This window comes from Esox lucius, chromosome 10, assembly GCF_011004845.1.
Source record: "Esox lucius isolate fEsoLuc1 chromosome 10, fEsoLuc1.pri, whole genome shotgun sequence".
In the NCBI taxonomy this organism is placed as follows: Eukaryota; Metazoa; Chordata; class Actinopteri; order Esociformes; family Esocidae; genus Esox; species Esox lucius.
The window spans coordinates 28142818-28162108 of NC_047578.1; the positions used below are offsets into that span (position 1 = coordinate 28142818).

The 19291-nt window shown below is 39.5% G+C and overlaps 1 protein-coding gene across 3 annotated transcripts in view; it reads right to left on the reverse strand.

Annotated features, from left to right (window-relative positions):
* Positions 1-681: 681 nt before the first annotated feature.
* lipea (lipase, hormone-sensitive a) overlaps positions 682-19291 on the reverse strand; it is a 62489-nt gene continuing 43879 nt past the window's right edge. For 2 of the 3 annotated variants that reach the window (XM_010900882.3, XM_010900884.4), the window contains 10 exons: positions 8152-8436; positions 7400-7490; positions 6881-7026; positions 6546-6731; positions 6263-6418; positions 5980-6124; positions 5590-5817; positions 5276-5516; positions 3263-3410; positions 682-1237 (listed from right to left, as the gene is read on the reverse strand). In XM_010900882.3, coding sequence (XP_010899184.1) covers positions 1016-1237; positions 3263-3410; positions 5276-5516; positions 5590-5817; positions 5980-6124; positions 6263-6418; positions 6546-6731; positions 6881-7026; positions 7400-7490; positions 8152-8436 — 1848 coding nt within the window. In that variant the 3' untranslated portion in view covers positions 682-1015. The remainder of the gene's footprint in view (positions 1238-3262; positions 3411-5275; positions 5517-5589; positions 5818-5979; positions 6125-6262; positions 6419-6545; positions 6732-6880; positions 7027-7399; positions 7491-8151; positions 8437-19291) is intronic. The other variant, XM_010900883.3, reaches the window with a different exon arrangement.

The window sequence follows — 19291 nt, forward strand, 5'->3', positions numbered from 1 at the left end:
TTTCTGCTGAAGTTGGTAGGATGATGATCTGAGTATTGTGAACATATCCTTTCAATTCATATTGCAATACCTCGATTGCATATTGCAAAACCTCGATCTGGAGGATATCGTAGAGGTCCAGAAATAATCACTTACACTGACTGGTAATTTGCTACTTGTCCCCTCCTTGCTTGGCTGTTGACAGTAGTTGCTGCTTACATAAGAAGTGCTGCTTGACGGACGTAACAACAGTAACTAAGATAGGCGGTGCATTTGTGAAGGGTCAATTATGACTCGTACATTCATTGTACATTAATATTCAACATTTATCATATGGCGCTACCAAAATTAATTTGTTGAAGAATAAAATGTTTTTGAAAACCCTGTAACACCAATTTATCATATGTGCTACATGACTTTCTGAGACCTCTACAATGTCAAGCAATCATCTGTGGAGACAGTTTTATAAATGTAAACTCATGTATTAGCTGCACCCATGTTTTAACTGCTGTGGTTGAAAATATTTAAAAAATCTGATAAGCTGCAATTTATAAATGGGAAATTACGGTAAAAGAAGAGATGCAACACAGAAATAAACATGCCCCTTTTTCCAAAAAAAATTAAAATCTAGTTCAACATTTGATATGTTGTCTTTATACTAATTTCAATTAAATATAGGGATTAAATGATTTCCACAACATGGCATTCTGTTTTTATTTGCATTTTACCCAGCGTCTTAAAGGTTTTGGAAACAGGGTTATATTAAAAACCAGTTAGCTGCAGTCTCTCATCTTTTACGCCTCTTTTAGGACAAATTGTCTTTCCACAACATTTTATTAGGCTGCTTGTCTGCCGTAAACTCATGATGAAGGTAAAAAAGACACAATTGAGTGGAATTCCAACATCCGGACTTTAGGCAAAAACAAGCTTGGTTGAAAATGTAAAATCAGAATTTTTAGTTTTCTGGGGACTCCACTGAAGGCAGGTTGGCCCCTCTATATAAGCCAGCCAAGTGATTGGTCCTTAAAAGATTTGATCACTTGCAAGTACTGGAAGGTGAGCTTTGCTGCTGAAACACCTCTCTGATTCGCTCTACGCAGATGTCTGAGGCTACTTGTGTCTCCTTGGCTAGTCCAGATAGGCTGAGGAAGCCATGTGGGAGGTCTTCAACCACCCTTAGGGTCACTGGTTGGCCCATGTCCCGCAGTTTCTTGGCAAACATCACAGAGTCATCCAACAAGGCATCCAGTGCAGAAGCCTGTGGGAAGGAATCATTAAAGAAAACTATGAAAGATTTAATTGGAAAGACTGTCTATATAGACTGACCCAGACAAAAGAAGACATTTTTCATAGTCTGATTTTGGAAAAAAACAGAGGTTCCCTCAACTGACCCTTTTCTATTATTTAGACAGTTTGGCACTATGGATAAACTGTAAATTACACCCAATACACATGCTTCCATTCTAGTGACTTGCTGCAGTTGTGTGCACACCCATCATTTTAGGAGTAGGAGTGCAGAATTTGGGTGGGTTTTGTGAAAATACTTCATCTTTAGTCGTAGCTATATTCCATTCCATAGCTACGGCTGTCATGGCAGAGCACAGAGATTTTCTGACTTTAGGCACTACTGTTAGATGAGCAATATCTACATATAGAAAAGATTTCCACGATTTCCTTGGCAGATGGCTCATGAACAAGCTTCTGAGAATGTAATGGCACCATCTGATGTGAGACACAAGTCTATAGACCAGTGAACAAGTACATTTTATGTTTTCTTTCTTTAATATACCACCTTACCTACACTGTTCATCTGAAATGCATTATCAACAACACATAACTTCAGACAGAGCCACACTGTCTCTGGACCCCCCATCTCAGCCCCTAGGTTTACACTGCTGTGTTATTGTGCCAGGGGCCTTGGGTCAGTCTGTCTTGTCTTGATCTTATTAGTTACTACACCACCCCACCCCACCAACCCCTCGGATATGGAAGTTTCCAGCCCCGTCTCAATCTCTAGTATTCACACAGCAATAAGCTACGATTAAGTTTAGCCTTTGGGTTATGCGTTCCACTGCGAAAACAATCCCAACCCTGGGGGAGGACACATCCTAGTTACTACACCACCCTCAGGAAGGGGAAATGGTGTCTCCAGATCTGCCCAACCCCATCTCAGTCCCTAGTTACTACACTGCAATAGTTTTATGTTGAGAGGGACTAGGGAGGTCTTTTCTACCCATTCTGCAACACCACTTGTTGATCATTGTTTCTGGGCTGGGTATCTGTAAATCCTTTGTGTTAACTGCTGTCTGTATAAACACTTTGTGACAAGGGTCAGTGTGAAAAGTATGCTTAGGTATCGTTGTAAATCCTTGGATTCCAGGGGCCGTGTTTAACTTTAGGAGGACATGAGCCCTTGGACCATGCCTCAGGACTACACGACCCACATTAATTGTAAGAGCCCCTGTCTAATGAATCAATCAAATGTGTTTATAAAGCCCTTTTTACAACAGCAGTTGTCACAAAGTGCTTTTACAGAGACACCTGGCCTTAAACCCCAAGGAGCAAACAACTGTAGTGTTGAATTTCAGTGGCTAGGAAAAACTCCCTAAGAAGGCAGAATTTTAGGAAGAAACCTAGAGAGGCCCCAGGCTCAGAGGGGTGACCAATCCTCTTCTGGCTGTGCCGGTTGAGATATTAAGAGTCCAATTGGAATAATTTATAAATGCATGAGGACTAAATCCAGAGTCTCTTTAAATTTAGACTATGTCAGAAGTATGACCAGATGGACAAGGACAGGGACAGCAACGGGCCCCCCAAACCAGGTACTCTGTAGGTGTGGACCAGGACCTCATGTCCTCCTAAAGTTTAAAACGGGAGGAGACTGGGAAAATTCAGAATATGCATTCCTCATATCAACAACGATTTATAGTGGAGAAAGAGAACTTAGTGGGGAAGGAGAAAAGTCCTGTGGTTGTGCAGATCAAGTTGCCGCCTGATGATTCCTGCTGCCACAGTCCACTGCCCACCAGATTAACCCTTTCCTTATCCACACAGGACTCTGGTCACAGCCTCCATCTACTTACTGACCTGCTTGTCATATGATCATGCATAAACATTGATGTGGCCCAAAAACTCATGTACTCTTCAGAGTCTGATTCCTCAAGGTTTCTTCTGAGGTTTGACCCTACTTTATGAAATAAATCTGATGGATTGATTTGATTGACAACCCTAGACACAATTTCTTCAGCTTCCCATTCTCTTCCCCCCTCATTCCAGTTCTCACCACTAAGTGCACGGGTGGAAGTCCTCTCAGCAGGTCTTCAGGGGCCAGCAGAGGAGATACAAATGGGTTCTTGACAATGGGATAGCTAGGAGTCTGGATTACAGCCAGGCGCTCAGAGCGAAGGGGCTCAAAGCCTTCAGGGTAGTCCCTGGCAGAGATGGGGACAAGTCACACATGGTCAAGTCCAAGCAAGTCTCAAGTCTTAACCATCAAGTCTCGAGTCAAGTCTCAAGTCACAGTTCAGATAAATCAAGCAAGTCAAGTCAAGGGTTCACCCTAAGCAAGTCAAGTCGAGTCCTTATAAGTTTCAAGTCAAGTCAAGTCACAGTACTAAAGAGATGAACACACACACACACACACTGTCCTCTGTTTCTGACGTGCGCTCGGTGCGAAGCTCGATTTCAAAATCAAATATTTTTCTCCTCTGCGGTACAATTTCTTGGGGGGACGAAGCGGAGGGATCTTGAATCAGCCTGAAGGGGTTGTATTCGCTATAACAACTGCCTCGCTATACCTTATCCAGCTTATTACATGGCTACCTACCAAATAAATCTATAATTTGACACAAAATATTGATTTCAAAAGGAATTTATTGATTTAAAAATGACTGTATTGCTTCCTCTAAAGAAAATAGTCCGTTCCGTCTCTGGTTAGAATCCTGCTGCGTCCATAGCAAGGCGCTGTTTTTCATGGCAACGGTCTGTTATCAAGAAATAACACGCATTCTGCACTGGAATTCAGCCAATCCATGTAATAAGGGCTAATAATAACAACCTTATAAACTAATTATTGTGACTGAAAAACTGCCTCTCGAGCTCCTCCACATCGAGAGGGGTCAGCTGAGGTGGCTTGGGCATCTTTTTCGGATGCCTCCGGAACGCCTTCCTGGGAAGGTGTTCCGGTCCCGTCCCACCGGGAGGAGACCCCGGGGAAGACCTAGGACACGCTGGAGGGACTATGTCTCCCGGCTGGCCTGGGAACGCCTCGGTGTCCCCCCGGAAGAGCTAGAGGAAGTGTCTGGGGAGAGGGAAGTCTGGGCATCCCTGCTTAGACTGCTGCCCCCGCGACCCGGCCCCGGATAAGCGGAAGAAGATGGATGGATGGATGAAAAACTGCCTAATATGTAATTACGCTGTAATTATTCTTGTCTGTTTGAGTAAAAAGAAAACTCTTTGAAATGTTTAGGTGCTAGTAATCACATTGGCACCTCCATGTAAGCCTTTCATGCAGTAAAGTTAACTGTTATGGTGTAAGCACAATGCTTTTTAGTTTCCACACGCAGTCCACAAACACTTGAAAATGCCCACATTTAATACAGACATTATAGCCTACGTGTAATAATATACATGCCCGCTCATTTTAAGATGCCCATCAACATTAAAATTCAGGCTATGCCACTGTTATAGTCAAATTCCCTTACATCTATTTACCAGACGTATTCAGTAATGATAATGGTCACATTTCTAACAAGAAAAAAATATATATAATATGCAACCAAGGCCAAATTATGACAAACAAAAGATGAATTCATTACATTAGTAACTTAATCGTTATAGATCTTAGTGAAACTGAATATAAAGAGATTACTTTCTTACCTTTCCTTGTGGTTCTTAACGAATGAAATTTGACGTTGTTGCATATTTTGCATCTGGCAAATCTTTTTTTATTCACACGGTCCAGTTCAAAGTCCTTGTATCCAAACTATACTATTTGTGGAGCTCGACTAACGTTACTGTCTGCCATGTTTGGCGCGGTTTGAATTGTGCAGCGTTAAAGGCACATACACTGATTAGTGGTGCTGATGTCACAACATATAAAATAATTGTATTGCTGTTTGTTTATTATAAGTTCAAGTCATTGTCGAGTCTTCCACTTCAAGTCAAGTCAAGTCTCAAGTAACTTGTTCTCAAGTCAAAGTCAAGTCATTTCATACTTTAATCAAGCAAGTCACAAGTCCTGAAAATTGTGTCTCGAGTCATACTCAAGTCAAGTCATGTGATTCGAGTCTCCCACCTCTGGTGCCTGGGACCTGAGAAGTCCGATGTACAAGGTGAAAATGATCTCTGGTGGGCCTCGTTGCTGAGGGACCTCTGGTGTGAACAGGACAGTGACCCTACAACCTCTGCAGGAAGGAAAGACTGGATCCAATTGGACGCCCCCATTGTGAGGTCACCGATCAGCAAGGCTGTGTCTCTACCTAAAGAACTTAATGTGGTTGTCCCCTCTGTTGGCTGAACTGTCTGACAGTCAACACCTGGAGGATGAGAAATAGTTATTTTAGACCTTTCCTTGTAACTCTTCTGCAAAACCTTTGATTCTTTCTTTACCTGCATAGGCATTGAGGCACTTGGAAAGTACACCTAAGGGCAACAGTGGGTCAATGAGCGTGAGCAGGCGGGAGGGCGAGGCATCAGTGGTGAGCAGGGTAGCTGGGTAAGCGGCCATAATACCATCTGGGACACGCACGCCACAGGCCATGGCCCTCATGGACACAGTGATGCACAGGTTGCCCCCAGCACTGTCCCCAGCCAGACACACACGTTCAGCTGTGGATCCTAGGGCAGATGAATGGAGTAGTCAGTGCCAGCTCATCTGATACAGGCAGTTGTTTTAATACTGCAATTACATGATTAACAAAATGATTGACCGAAGGGGTCCCTTGTCTACATATGAAACCATTATCATTGGCTTGTTGCTCTAACACAGTAGTAACTGACCCAGAAGACGGCAGTTCTTGAGGGCCCAACAGTAGGCATAGAAACACTCCTCTAAGGCTCTGGGGAAGGGTGCTTCAGGGGCTAGGGAGTAGTCCACAGACACAATGGGGACATTCAGGTCCTTGGACCAGCTCTTGAGATAGTTCTGGGAGACATATGGAGAGAGAAAATTAAGATAAGATGGGATAGAAAACCTTCAACAGAGGGGGTACAAACAGAAGAAAGGCTTCATAGTAAGTGCTAAGCCTGAAGCTCCACTCAGTTACAAGAGTCACACCACTACCTCATGAGATTTTGAGGTCTGGGCCACAAAGCCTCCTCCATGGAAGTGAACCAGCAGCCAGGGGGAGGGAGGGTGCTTCTGGGCACCAAATGGCAGCAAAGACACAGAAATCGGGGGAGCATTGGTACGAGTGAAGTCCAGCAGCTCTTCACTGTCCTGAAAGAAGAAAGAGTTAGTTTTGATTTTATTATAATTTAACAATTTTTACAGAAACTGTATGATTAAACAGAGGTTTAAAGAAAACACCAGACAATAACCCCTGAGGTAACACTTGAGGGCTCACCTGTCCTTCCCGAAGCTCATAGGAGATGAGCCGCATGTGGACTGGTCCAGGGCCCCAATGAGCCAACGGGGGGGACACAGGAGCAAATAGTTTGGGGTCTGAGGCTAGGGGGAGGCTCAATGGTTCAGGAGGTATGGTCAGGGTGAGGTTTACCTGCACTAGATTAGAGGCTAAACTCACCAAGCCCTGTGGGAAAGATGAACAGTCTTTAAAGCATTCAAACAGAAAGAAAAAAGAATGAGCAAAGTAAGAAAGAAAAAATGACCCACAGACCCAGAAAGACTGCAATACACATTAGCAAGCAACATCACTAGTTGACAACCTTCTCGCCTCACCGATAGAAGCTCTGATTCTGTCAGGTTCCAGAAGGACTTCCAGAACTGCATGTCCAGATTCTGGGTGATACGCTCAAACTCAGCTCCTCGTAGCTCTGGATCAATTACATACTTCCCAGAAGTAAGAAGGGAGAATGCTGCCATGCCTGAAGGTCATGTCAATGCACACTATTCAATAACTTTTTCAAAATGTAAAGAGACCGCTTAAAAAAGACTATTATTAATAATGTAATATAAAACAGTCTGTTTTATTCCGAATAATATTTTCTTTTGTTCCAACAGTCAGGGATGTTCCAATCATTTTGATCGCTATCTATTAGAAAATTTGGAAAATTATTATCTGAGCAATTGTATTGGTATGAAATAATAAACTGCAAACAAATTTGAGCATACAATGTAGCTCACAATATTGTCAGGTTACAGTCTATGAATAAAAAACTATTTTGGATCAATCTGTATATAACTGTATATAGTCTGTATATAACATTCTCAAATCCTAAAGAATGAACAGAAACGAACCAAACCCAGACTGCTGTTTTCCATAGCGCTCTCCAAACGTGACCATGCTTATTACGACTGTCTGCAGGAAGGGACGAAGGGTTGGCAAGAACTGGGGAGGAAAGTAGTGGATTTCAGCATCATCCTCCCCCAATATATTGCTAAAATGTGAAAAACTTTATTCTTCAATACTTAAATACCAGCACCACAATGACAGACAGCGGAATTGCAATGCCTAGGAAGCATTCAAACCCCTTCACTTCCTCCACATTTTGTTCTGTTAAATAAATTAATTCATAATTTAATTTGCCATCAATCTACACATATCACCTCAAAACATGTTTTTAGAAATATGCACCAATTTATTAAAAATAACAAACAGATATCTCATGTACCTAAGTACTCAATGTGTCATTTGCAATGACACTCCAAAGATGAATCTTGTGTTCTTTGACCATCCTTGAGATGTCTCTAGAACTTTATTGGAGTCTACCTTTGGCAAATTCAATTGATTGGACATGATTTAGAAAGGCAAACACCTGTCTATAGCAAAAGGTCCAAGCAAAACTCCATGGAACTCTATGGCTACACTATCAAAGCTTCAGAGTTTCTAAATAAAAAATAAAGTTATAATTCATTAAGAAATATTAGGTCTATAACAACAAAATGAGGAGAAAGCGAAGGGCTTAGAACACCTTCCAAAGACACTATTTCTTATCAACAACATGTTAAATTCACTCCTCCCAAACAGCAAACAAGTGGTGATTACTGACCTGAAAACCAAGGCAACGGCCATAAAAACAGGCCTTGTGCATGGAGGTGTACTCCCTCACAAACCTCTTGCTCAGCTCTCCGTCCTGCAGGGAGTACAGCTGTCCATGATCATTGTTGTGAAGTAGATGTTGGGCAAGGTAGAGTAGGGCCCGCAGCTGACAGAGGGCACTACAGTAGGCTTCCATCTCTGAGGCATTGTGGTCAGCCCTGAAGAACGCCCCATTATAGTTAGAGGCAATATAGTGGCCCTTTTGGATGATGTGCAGAAGGCAAGACCGCAAAACCTGAGAGATAAAACTTCACTGTGAATTTAATACAATGTAATGGAAATGGAATCAAATGACATTTGACTTCATTAGCTTTTTCGCACTATAAATATTCTATACATGTAAAAGTAACATTCTTCCCATTTTTATAAAATAAGAAACATTTAAAATGTTGTTGCATAAGCATTCACCTCCATTGTTTAAGCAAACCTAAATTAATTTGAGTCAAATTTGCCTTAAAACAATTAAGTCACATGTACTCACTCTGGGTGAAATTTGCATTTAGATTTATTTTAAAATTTTAAAACAGTCTACAAAACGTACAAAATCTGTGATGTTCCTCAGTAATATACTTCATGCATAATGTTCTACGATTTAATAACTCCCATATAGGGCCTTATTAGAAAATGAGCAACAATGACAAATCAGACATTTGGTATATTTTAAAGCATGGTCAAGTTAATAATTATGGTGGAAGTTTGTATAACACCACTCAGACACAAAGATAAAATCATCTTTCTGAACTTAACTGCAGAACTAGAAGGAGACAATTCAGGGATGTCACTTTGAGGTCACTGGTTGTTTTAAAACAGTTCTAATTAGAGAAAACTAAGAATAAATCAACCACAATGTAGTGACCATATTTTATTACCTTTATATGAATTAACAAATTCAATTAGATTAGATTTGATTCAACTTTACTATCATTGAAAAGTCATTGAACTTTACAAGTTACTGGGGCTTGCTTTAACGCTTTTAAACTACAGTGGGGCAAAAAAAGTATTTAGTCAGCCACCAATTGTGCAAGTTCTCCCACTTAAAAAGATGAGAGAGGCCTGTATAAAAAGACACCTGTCCACAACCTCAAACAGTCACACTCCAAACTCCACTATGGCCAAGACCAAAGACCTACCAAAGGACACCAGAAAATTGTAGATCTGCAACAGGCTGGAAAGACTGAATCTGCAATAGGTAAGTAGTTGATTTCTTCTTGGGGTGAACAAATCAACTGTGGGAGCAATTATAAGAAAATGGAAGGCATATAAGACCATTGATAATCTCCCTCGATCCGTGACTCCACGCAAGATCTCACCCCACGGGGTCAAAATGATCACAAGTGGTGAGCAAAAATCCCAGAACCACATGGGGGGACCTAGTGAATGACCTGCAGAGAGCTGGGACCAAAGTAACAAAGGCTACCATCAGTAACACACTACACCGCCAGGGACTCAAATCCTGCAGTGCCAGACGTGTCCCCCTGCTTAAGCCAGTACATGTCCTGACCCGTCTGAGGTTTGCTAGAGAGCATTTGGATGGTCCAGAAGAGGATTTGGAGAATGTCATATGGTCAGATGAAACCAAAATAGAATGTTTTGGTAAAAACTCAACTTGTGTTTGGAGGAGAAAGAATGCTGAGTTGCATCCAAAGAACACCATACCTACTGTGAAGCATGGGGGTGGAAACATCATGCTTTGGGGCTGTTTTTCTGCAAAGGGACCAGGACGACTGATCCGTGTAAAGGAAAGAATGAATGGGGCCATGTATCGTGAGATTTTGAGTGAAAACCTCCTTCCATTAGCAAGGGCATTGAAGATGAAACGTGGCTGGGTCTTTCAACATGACAATGATCCCAAAAACACTGCCCGGGCAACGAAGGGGTGGCTTCGTAAGAAGTATTTCAAGGTCTTGGAGTGGCCTAGCCAGTCACCAAATCTCAACCCCATAGAAAATCTTTGGAGGGAGTTGAAAGTCTGTGTTGCCCAGCGACAGCCCCAAAACATCACTGCTCTAGAGGAGATCTGCATGGAGGAATGGGCCAAAATACCAGCAACAGTGTATGAAAACCTTGTGAAGACTTACAGAAAACGTTTGACCTCTGTCATTGCCAAAAAAGGGTATATATCAAAGTATTGAGATTAACTTTTGTTATTGACCAAATACTTATTGTCCACCATAATTTACCAATAAATTCATAAAAAATCCTACAATGTGATTTTCTGGATTTTTCTCCTCATTTTGCCTTTCATAGTTGAAGTGTTCCTATGATGAAAATTACAGGCCTCTCTCATCTTTTTGAGTGGGAGACCTTGCACAATTGGTGGCTGACTAAATACTTTTTGCCCCACTGTATGTTTCCAGTGGCACACTGTGTTGTGGAAATTCTTGAACTGATGTATACTTGGTCCTATACATGTATAAATGGTTACTAGTTAAATGTACTGAGTCCCCATGTTTGGATAAGAAAAGGAATGTAGGAGAGGGGGATCTGGTGTTTAGGGTCATTATTGACTGGTTTTAGCAGATTATAGGGTTACTCGTAAATCTGCCATCTATTTTTTGTCCAGATGATGTAAGACCTCTTAGGGGGGTGAAGAGGTTACCCATCTGGGGGAGGATAGCCCATGTAGGCTACATTTTCAAAGGAAAAACTATGTGGGGGAAATTATAAACAAAATTTCAATGTCAATAAACTTTACATAGGTTAAAGAATATTATATGGTTAGAGCTTATATAAGCTAATGTAGAGAACATGATCTAATATAAAAATCCTATTTTGATGTTATGGTTTTTTATTTGCTTGTGCTCATTTGCTTTGGAGACTGATTGTGCAATACATCCAATAACACTAGATACACTGCACCTTAGACTAGGGCTAAGAGCATCCTAAGCCCTGGGCTAAGCAAGTGTTCACACTTGCATTTTTTGAAGTGGGAAAGCACCACCTAGGGCTAGCTGGCCATGCTCTGGAGCAGTGTTAACAGACAGCTTTGTCTGTTTTGGTCCTTTCACTCTGCAAAGTTTTGTTGTTTCATTATACCTGCTCTATCTTAGCGAAGTAGTTATTGCAGCTTGCTTTGGATGTAAAACCAGCAAATATGTCGAAATAAGTAAGGTTGACTAAATTTTTCTCTTTCTTTGTGTAGTTATAACAAAGTTGTTCAAGCCACAGGGTGGGCATCTTGATCAGTCGATGTCATGAAGTCGTTAAATTAATCGTGGTAGCGTAACATTGATCATGTGTCAGTGATGTAGGGTACAGTAACATTATTCTCATGTCAGAGAGAACGCAACATTTGCATCTTATCATAGAATGCAAAATGGTATTGTGTTGTATTTGTCCGTTAGCCCAGGGCTTAGGAACACAAGTGTGAATCCTTAGGCCAGGGTTGACAAACTCTTGTGTGAACACAGGCTAAGCTAACCGGGGGCCAGTCTTAGCCTGGAACAATGCAGTGTGTAAAGGCCTTATTTTCCATCCCCTCACTCTAATGTACATTGGATACTTTTTGCAGGAAAACTCTTCAGTACCGCTGTGAATGTATTGTCCAAAATACTTAGGAGAGTTTGTAAAATTACAAATGTAATGTGAATTCATGGGGTACTCTGCTACATCCAGCAATGCTGTATATTGCTGTCCCCCTTTTCCCGAATGCAACACACTTTACTGTACGTGGAATTCATATTGAATCATTAGTTAGCAGCTATTGGCTTTTATTAGGAGTCTGGCATTTTACTGCATCTAAAATTATTCTGATGATGTTAACATTATAACAGACAGTTTAGCTATTAATAATTTGTCTTTTCGATATGCTGTTATGTTTCCCAGCCTCAGTAGCTAATCTATGCTCAGTAACTAATTAATCTACAAATAGGCAAATATTTAGTGGAATGTAACATTACCATGATTATTTCATTCATAAAAAACTACCTAGCAGAGTCAAAAAAATGGCTAACGTCAGCAATGAATGCTATCGACGTTAGCTAGCTAGTAATGTTAGCTAATGGAAATAGGTTTAACTAACCTCAGTTTAATCTAACATTAGTCCATCTAAAATAATTCTGGTGACATGAAGAATATAACATATGGTTTAGCTAATAATAATTTGACCATTTAGAGAATGTCATGCTTTCAAGCCTTAGTAGCTAATCTATGCTAATGTAGCTAAGCTAATTCTCTGTTTTCATTTGTACAATGACTTGCTAATATAAGCAAATGTTTAGTGGAATGCAACATTGCCATGATTATTTCATACAAAAATGTATGCTAGAAGAGATTCAGCCTAATCTAGCATTAGTTCACCTTAAATCGTTCTGGTGACATGAACATTATAACCAATGATTTAGCTATTAAAATGTGCCTTTGGTAGAGAGGGTGTTATGGCTTTAAGCCTCATTAGAAAATCCATTCTCAATAGTTAAGTAATTTCTCTGTTATCATTGGTTTCTACAGCTCCACTTCTGAGGGCTGAACGCATCAATTGTTCCTTTTAGTTGTAGACATAGCAGTTAAATTAAAATGACATCTGCGTTGTCATTTAACAATAACACATGGGTACATCGGCTATATGCCCACGACCCTACCAAAGTCAACATATTTTTATAGTAAGAATAGGGAGGCAATTTTCCTAATAAATGACTATCTGGAAAGGTATTAGTTTTATTGTTGCAACCTGTAAGCATTTTGATCATCGAAATTAAACAATTCTAAAACAAATAATTTACTCAAATCATTGATATTAATACACATACCTAAGTAAACATACCTTTGAATCATTATCATACAACAAGCAAAAGGTGAATTCATTAATATACTCCATATTTATAATAGTATCCATATTTATCTGATGCAGAATATTGAATTATAATACCATTTGAGGTAAATGTCCTAAAAACTATTGCAATGTAACATGCAAGTACATTCTGTTTGGCCAAACATTGGCGGCATAATAGCCATAACACAAGATGTTGTTCTTTGTCACTCAGTGAGATTACATTTGGTACACATGATCAGGGTTGTGATTTTACTTTGTGTGAATGATGTTTCAAGTTGGCCACATAGGAAAGGAAAAATCACAGATGCCGTATTGCTTGCAACTATGGATATAATAAAATAAAAAAAAATGCAATATGGCTAGTAGTAGATTCAATGGTGAAACCCGCTAAATGCTGCTTGCAGCTTTAATTTGTCATTATTATTGTAACTACATCATTGATTTTGCCTGTGTGAGATAAGCAGTGGATAAAACCTTGCCTAATGAGCACTGCAGAGACAAAATAATCTGTGTGGAATGCTCATCAGTCCAGTCTGTTTAATGACTTGCAACCATAAATGTCAGCATTTACCTTCACAGGTTGCCTTCAACAACGGTATTCTGTAAAATTGAAGGCCAACTTTTTTTGCATTATTTTTCTGACATCCAACCGCACAACAATAATTTTTTCTTCCTTTAGTCCAAGGATCTTGCCTGTTTCCATTCACTTGTTCTCGCAGGTTTCATTTCATTAAAAAAAAAAGTAACTTTGGGGATGTTTATTTTTTTTTATTGAAGAAAAATAATACTTTTACAAAGTATCAAGTAAACATACAAATGTCACATGTGCTTAAATGAACTAGTTGAATATACATACATTAAAGTGAGAAATATATAAATATAAACACATTGATATATATGTATATACATCAGTTTTAAAAATGGGATTACAAAAGAATAAAAATAAATATTTAACCAACAGATTATTCCTCTCAATAAAAAAAGCTTGACAGTTTTGTCACACGTTGGAGAGATTTAACAAATCCTCTAAATTCACATACAAAAACATGAAATTGGGGTTCACCTTTGTTATCCTGCATTTATGTATATGGAATTTGCCATATAGAATCAACAGGTTTACAATGAACTCAATGTCCTGTTCATCATACTCAAAAGATGTAATGACGTTTGCATTTAATTCCAACATCACAAATAGTTTTAAACAATATATGATTTTCCTGTCTAGACCAAAATTTAACTGAATGTATACAATAAAAAAAAAAAAGAATAAGGTAATGATTCGATTACACCATTGCAGAAAGTGCATTTATAGTTAATATAACAGAATTTGGAGATGTACTAGTTTGTTGGATATACATGTAAAATTTTAAAATGTACTTTTTTAATATTATTGGGGGAAAACAAAATGATGGTAATAGCCATGCTGTCTTCCAATCAATGCCATTAAAAATATTATTTTGCTTGAATATGGATTTCTTTCCAACATTATTGTTTTCATTATTCCATATGATGGTTTTGTGTGAGGAGAAGTTATTTATGTAACACAATTTCCAAGCTAGAAATGCCTGTTGATGCAACTTAGATCATTTCAATGGCAACTTTGTCATGTTACAGTTACACTGAAGTATAAATATGAAGACCACCCAATTTCAAATTTGTTTTTTTGGAATAAAGTACCAACTAGAATAGTTTTTAAAGACACTCTTTAATCCATTTTACTTTAAATGTATTATTTAAATCAATAAAATGTAACTCAAATCCACTCTCTTTCTTGGGCCCTGAAAATATACATTTTTCGATGTTGGGGTCTATTTTGCCAAGCAAAATTACTAAGTGTGCTGTTGATTTCCGTAGATATTGAGTCTTGGACAAACAATGACAGAGCAGGATAAACTAGACTTGAAATCCCTTCAGCCTTGGTTAACTCTGACGCGTACGATCACACCAGTGTGATCAGGTTAGAGTGGTCCCTGAAGCGTACGAACACACCGGTTTGATTAGGATGTATTGTTTAGAATGCACAATTAGAAACTCTAGGTACGAGTGACATACCAATGGCTGGTCAGACTGTGCTTTTATTTACTCACTTTTAGCTCAAACAGTGTTTATAACTTTATTTCCTCATTGCAATTGTTTGAAGACCACAATATGATATTAACTAGGTAGGAAGCATTCAAATCTGGACAAGAAGGGTAACTTACGTACCAACAGGCAGCCAACACTAGCAATTTTATTTTTCTACAATAAACATAATACACAAAAACAAATTATATTAGCAACTACTGTAGAGCCACCGCCCTTTGCCTCACAATAGTGTAATCCAGTGCTCAGCAGTGACACATTGTGCAGATATAACTACAGTTTGTGTGTGGGAATCTGAGGGAGTCTGTTGCTGGTGGCTGACTTTCAGTAACTAGTTCAAACAAAGTATATGTTAGATTTAGAACCGTAACCAATCTTCATTTTCGCTGCACTGAATTACAGGTCACACTTTGTTTGCTAGTGGTTAGCTGATGTTTGCTAGATAGCTACATTTACACATCAACCAGCTTTTGCAGCTCTTTGAATTTGAGTCAATGAGAGAAGCTTGCAATACAATGTATGTAGTGTTCCTTACCTGGCAAGGGGACTGTTCATGTCAATCGTCTGAACGGCACTCGATGCACATAGCTAACGTGGGGTTAATCCAGTCAGTTTGTTTTCATGTTGGTAGGGTTCACACATAATAGCTCAATTGGCAGATCTAGTTACGAACCGGTGGCACAAATTAAAACAGTATTACAGCACTACTTTTGTTGAGAAAAAAGCTCAACGTAATCTTCAAAAATCTATTTTTTCCACTGGTCGTATTTGTCCATTACTAAATTCAAGAATCGGAATTCATAACTTGTCAAAATTTGAGAACTTCTGAATAATTACGTAAATAAATGATTTACACACCACCTATTGCCTGATAGTTAGCGTATGTTTTACTGATACAACAAATGGAGTCAGTATCATTTGCGCCGCAATCTTTAGAAAAAGGATTTGCTAATATAATTGAAATACAATTTTTTATGCATAATTAGTAAGCAATTGATCTGCAACACAACCAGGAGGACTTTGGACAACAGGTCTTTCAAGCTTGGTACTCCTCAGGTGTGGGGCAATACCCCATATCCTCCTAAGTTTAAAATGCATTCGTTAGATCTACATGGATTTATAGTGGAAAAGGAGAACTGACCCTACTCCCCCAGCACAATAATATAGCAGCAAATAAAACCTTGGGGCTGAGGCAGGGGGGTCCAGTGACACTGTGGTCCAATCCGGAGGAGGCCCTGGACAGGGCCCAACAGGCAGGAAATCGATCCACCCACATTGCCAAGCATCAACCAAGGGACCCCACCAACCGCAACCACCCTGAAAGAGGGCAGAGTATTGCCAGCAGAGTACAGCCCAATTGCATAAGTGCGTAACAGAAAGACAACAACAAGCGACTCCGCCCCCAAATGGCATTGTAGGGAGGGCATCTCAGTGGCGATGAGAGCCCACCTGGCGAGACAGCAAGGGTGGACAGTATCAAGCGTTTCTGGTCACCTTCATGCCCCTGGGTCAGACTACACTTAATCATAGACCATGCTGTTGAGATGAGTCTTTAGTAGACACTTGAAATTTTGCACTGAGTTTGCATTTCTAACCTTAATTGGCAAATCATTCTACCGTAGTGGAGCTCTATGAGAGAAGGCCCTACCTCCGGCTGTTTGTTTAGAAATTCTAGGTGCAATTAAAAGGCCTGCATCTTGCGATCTAAGGTTACGTGTTGGTATGTATGGCTGGATCATTTCAGCGAGGTAATTAGGAGCAAGTCCATGTATTGATTTATAGGTTAACAATAAAACCTTAAAATCAGCCCTAACCCTAACAGACAGCCAGTGTAAAGAAGCTAGTACTGGAGTAATGTGTTAAAACATTTTTGTTCTAGTTAAGATTCTAGCAACCGTGTGCAGCACTAACTAAAGTTTATTCATTGATTTATCAGGGTAACCGGAAAGAAGAGCATTGCCGTAATCTAATCTAGATGTAACAAAAGCATGGATTCGTTTTTTCTGATTTTAGCAATGTTTCGAAGATGAAAATAAGCAACTCTTGAGACATATTTTATATGTTCATCAAAGGAAAGGTCAGGGACAAGGGTAACGCCAAGATTTCTTACAGTTTTTTGGGATGCGACCATGCAGCTGTCGAGGTTCACAGTGAGATCTGCCAACAAAGCTCTTTGTTTCTTGGGTCCTAAAATGACAATTTCTGTTTTTCTTGAGTTTAAAAGCAAGTTCTCGGTCATCTACTTCCTAATATTTGAAACACATGCTTCCAAAGTAGCAAATTCTGGGACTTCTTCATGCTTCATTGAAATATATAACTGTGTGTCATCAGCATAACAGTGAAAATTGACATTGTGATTACATCACCCAGAGGCAGCATATATAGTGAGAACAACAATGGGCCCAGAATCGAGCCATGAGGAACACCAAAACATACCTTTGATTTGTCAGAGGATATGCCATTCACACTAACAAACTGATATCTTTCAGATAAATAAGATTTAAACCAAGCTAGAACATGTCCACATAGCCCCAATATGGGTTTCCAGTCTCTCTAAGAGAAGGGAGTGATAAATAGTGTCAAAAGCAGCACTAAGATCAAGAAGCAACAGAAGGGATGCAGAACCTTTGTCTAAGGCCATTAGAAAGTCATTTGTTACTTTTACGAGTGCAGTCTCAGTACTATGATGGGGTCTGAAACCAGACTGGATCATTTCATAAATGTTATTTGTCTTCAGGAAGGCATTAGGTTGTTGGGAAACCCATTTTTCTAAGATTTTTGTGAGGAACGGGAGGTTCGATATTGGCCTATAATAGTTAAATCTGTCTGGATCCAGATTATAATTTCTTTTAGGAGAGGCGTTATTTCCGCAATTTTTGTGAGTTTGGTACGCATTCGGAGGAAAGGGAGCCATTTATTATTTTCAACATGGGCTGACCTAGCACAGGAAATAGCTCCTTAAGTAATTTAGTTGGAATCAGGTCTAGCTGACAATTTGTGGGTACAGAACTCATTCCAAATTTAGTGAATCAAAAATTTCAAGTGTCCCTATTGACACATGGTCAGGGAGGTTCAGGACATTCTCAGGACAACTGAGATTTTGGGGACTATAACTAGTTAAGGAGGAGTCAGTTGTTTTCTAATGGTCATGATCTTTTCATCAAAGTAGTTCATGTATTCATTACAGCTAAAGTGAAGATCCACTTCACTTGTTGAGCATTGCTTTTTTGTTAACTTTGCAACTGTATCGAAGATACATTTTGGATTGTTTTTGTTCACCTCAATCAGGTTAGAGAAATAAGCTGATCGAGCAGATGTGAGTGCTTTTCGGTATTCTAGTGTACTGTCTATCCAGGTTAGTCTGAATACTTCCAACTTTGTGGAGCGCCACTTTCACTCCAATTTTCTGGACGCTTGCTTGAGTTCTCTAGTATTGTCTGTGTACCAGGGAGCAAGTTTCTTGTTGCGTATTTCTTTTGTTTTTAGTGGTGCAACCGTATGTAAAGTATTTCGCAATGTTGAGTTTAGATCCTCGATTAGATCGTTTGCGGAATTATTTACTCTGTCGTTGATGAGCGAGCTTGTAAGAAATCTATTTGTATTTCCGAGAATTTATACAAACCCTATTCCAAAAAAGTTGGGACACTGTACAAATTGTGAGTAAAAAAGGAATGGAATAATTAACAAATCTCAAACTTATATTTAATTCACAATAGAATATAGATAACATATCGAATATTGAAAGTGAGACATTTTGTAATGTCATGCCAAATATTGGCTCATTTTGGATTTCATGAGAGCTACACATTCCAAAAAAAGTTGGGACAGGTAGCAATAAGAGGCCGGAAAAGTTAAATGTACAGATAAGGAACAGCTGGGGGACCAATTTGCAACTTATGTCAATGGGCAACATGATTGGGTAGCCGTTGCCGGCTAAAACTATAGGTCAAAAAAGAAGCTGTATCTAACAGGATCCAGAAGCGCAGGTGTTTTCTCTGGGCCAAGGATAATTTAAAATGGACTGTGGCAAAGTGGAAAAGTGTTCTGTGGTCAGACTAATCAAAATTTGGAGTTCATATTGGAAAACTGGGACGCCATGTCATCCGGACTAAAGAGGACAAGGACAACCCAAGTTGTTATCAGTGCTCAGTTCAGAAGCCTGCATCTCTGATGGTATGGGGTTGCATGAGTGCGTGTGGCATGGGTAACCTACACATCTGGAAAGGCACCATCAATG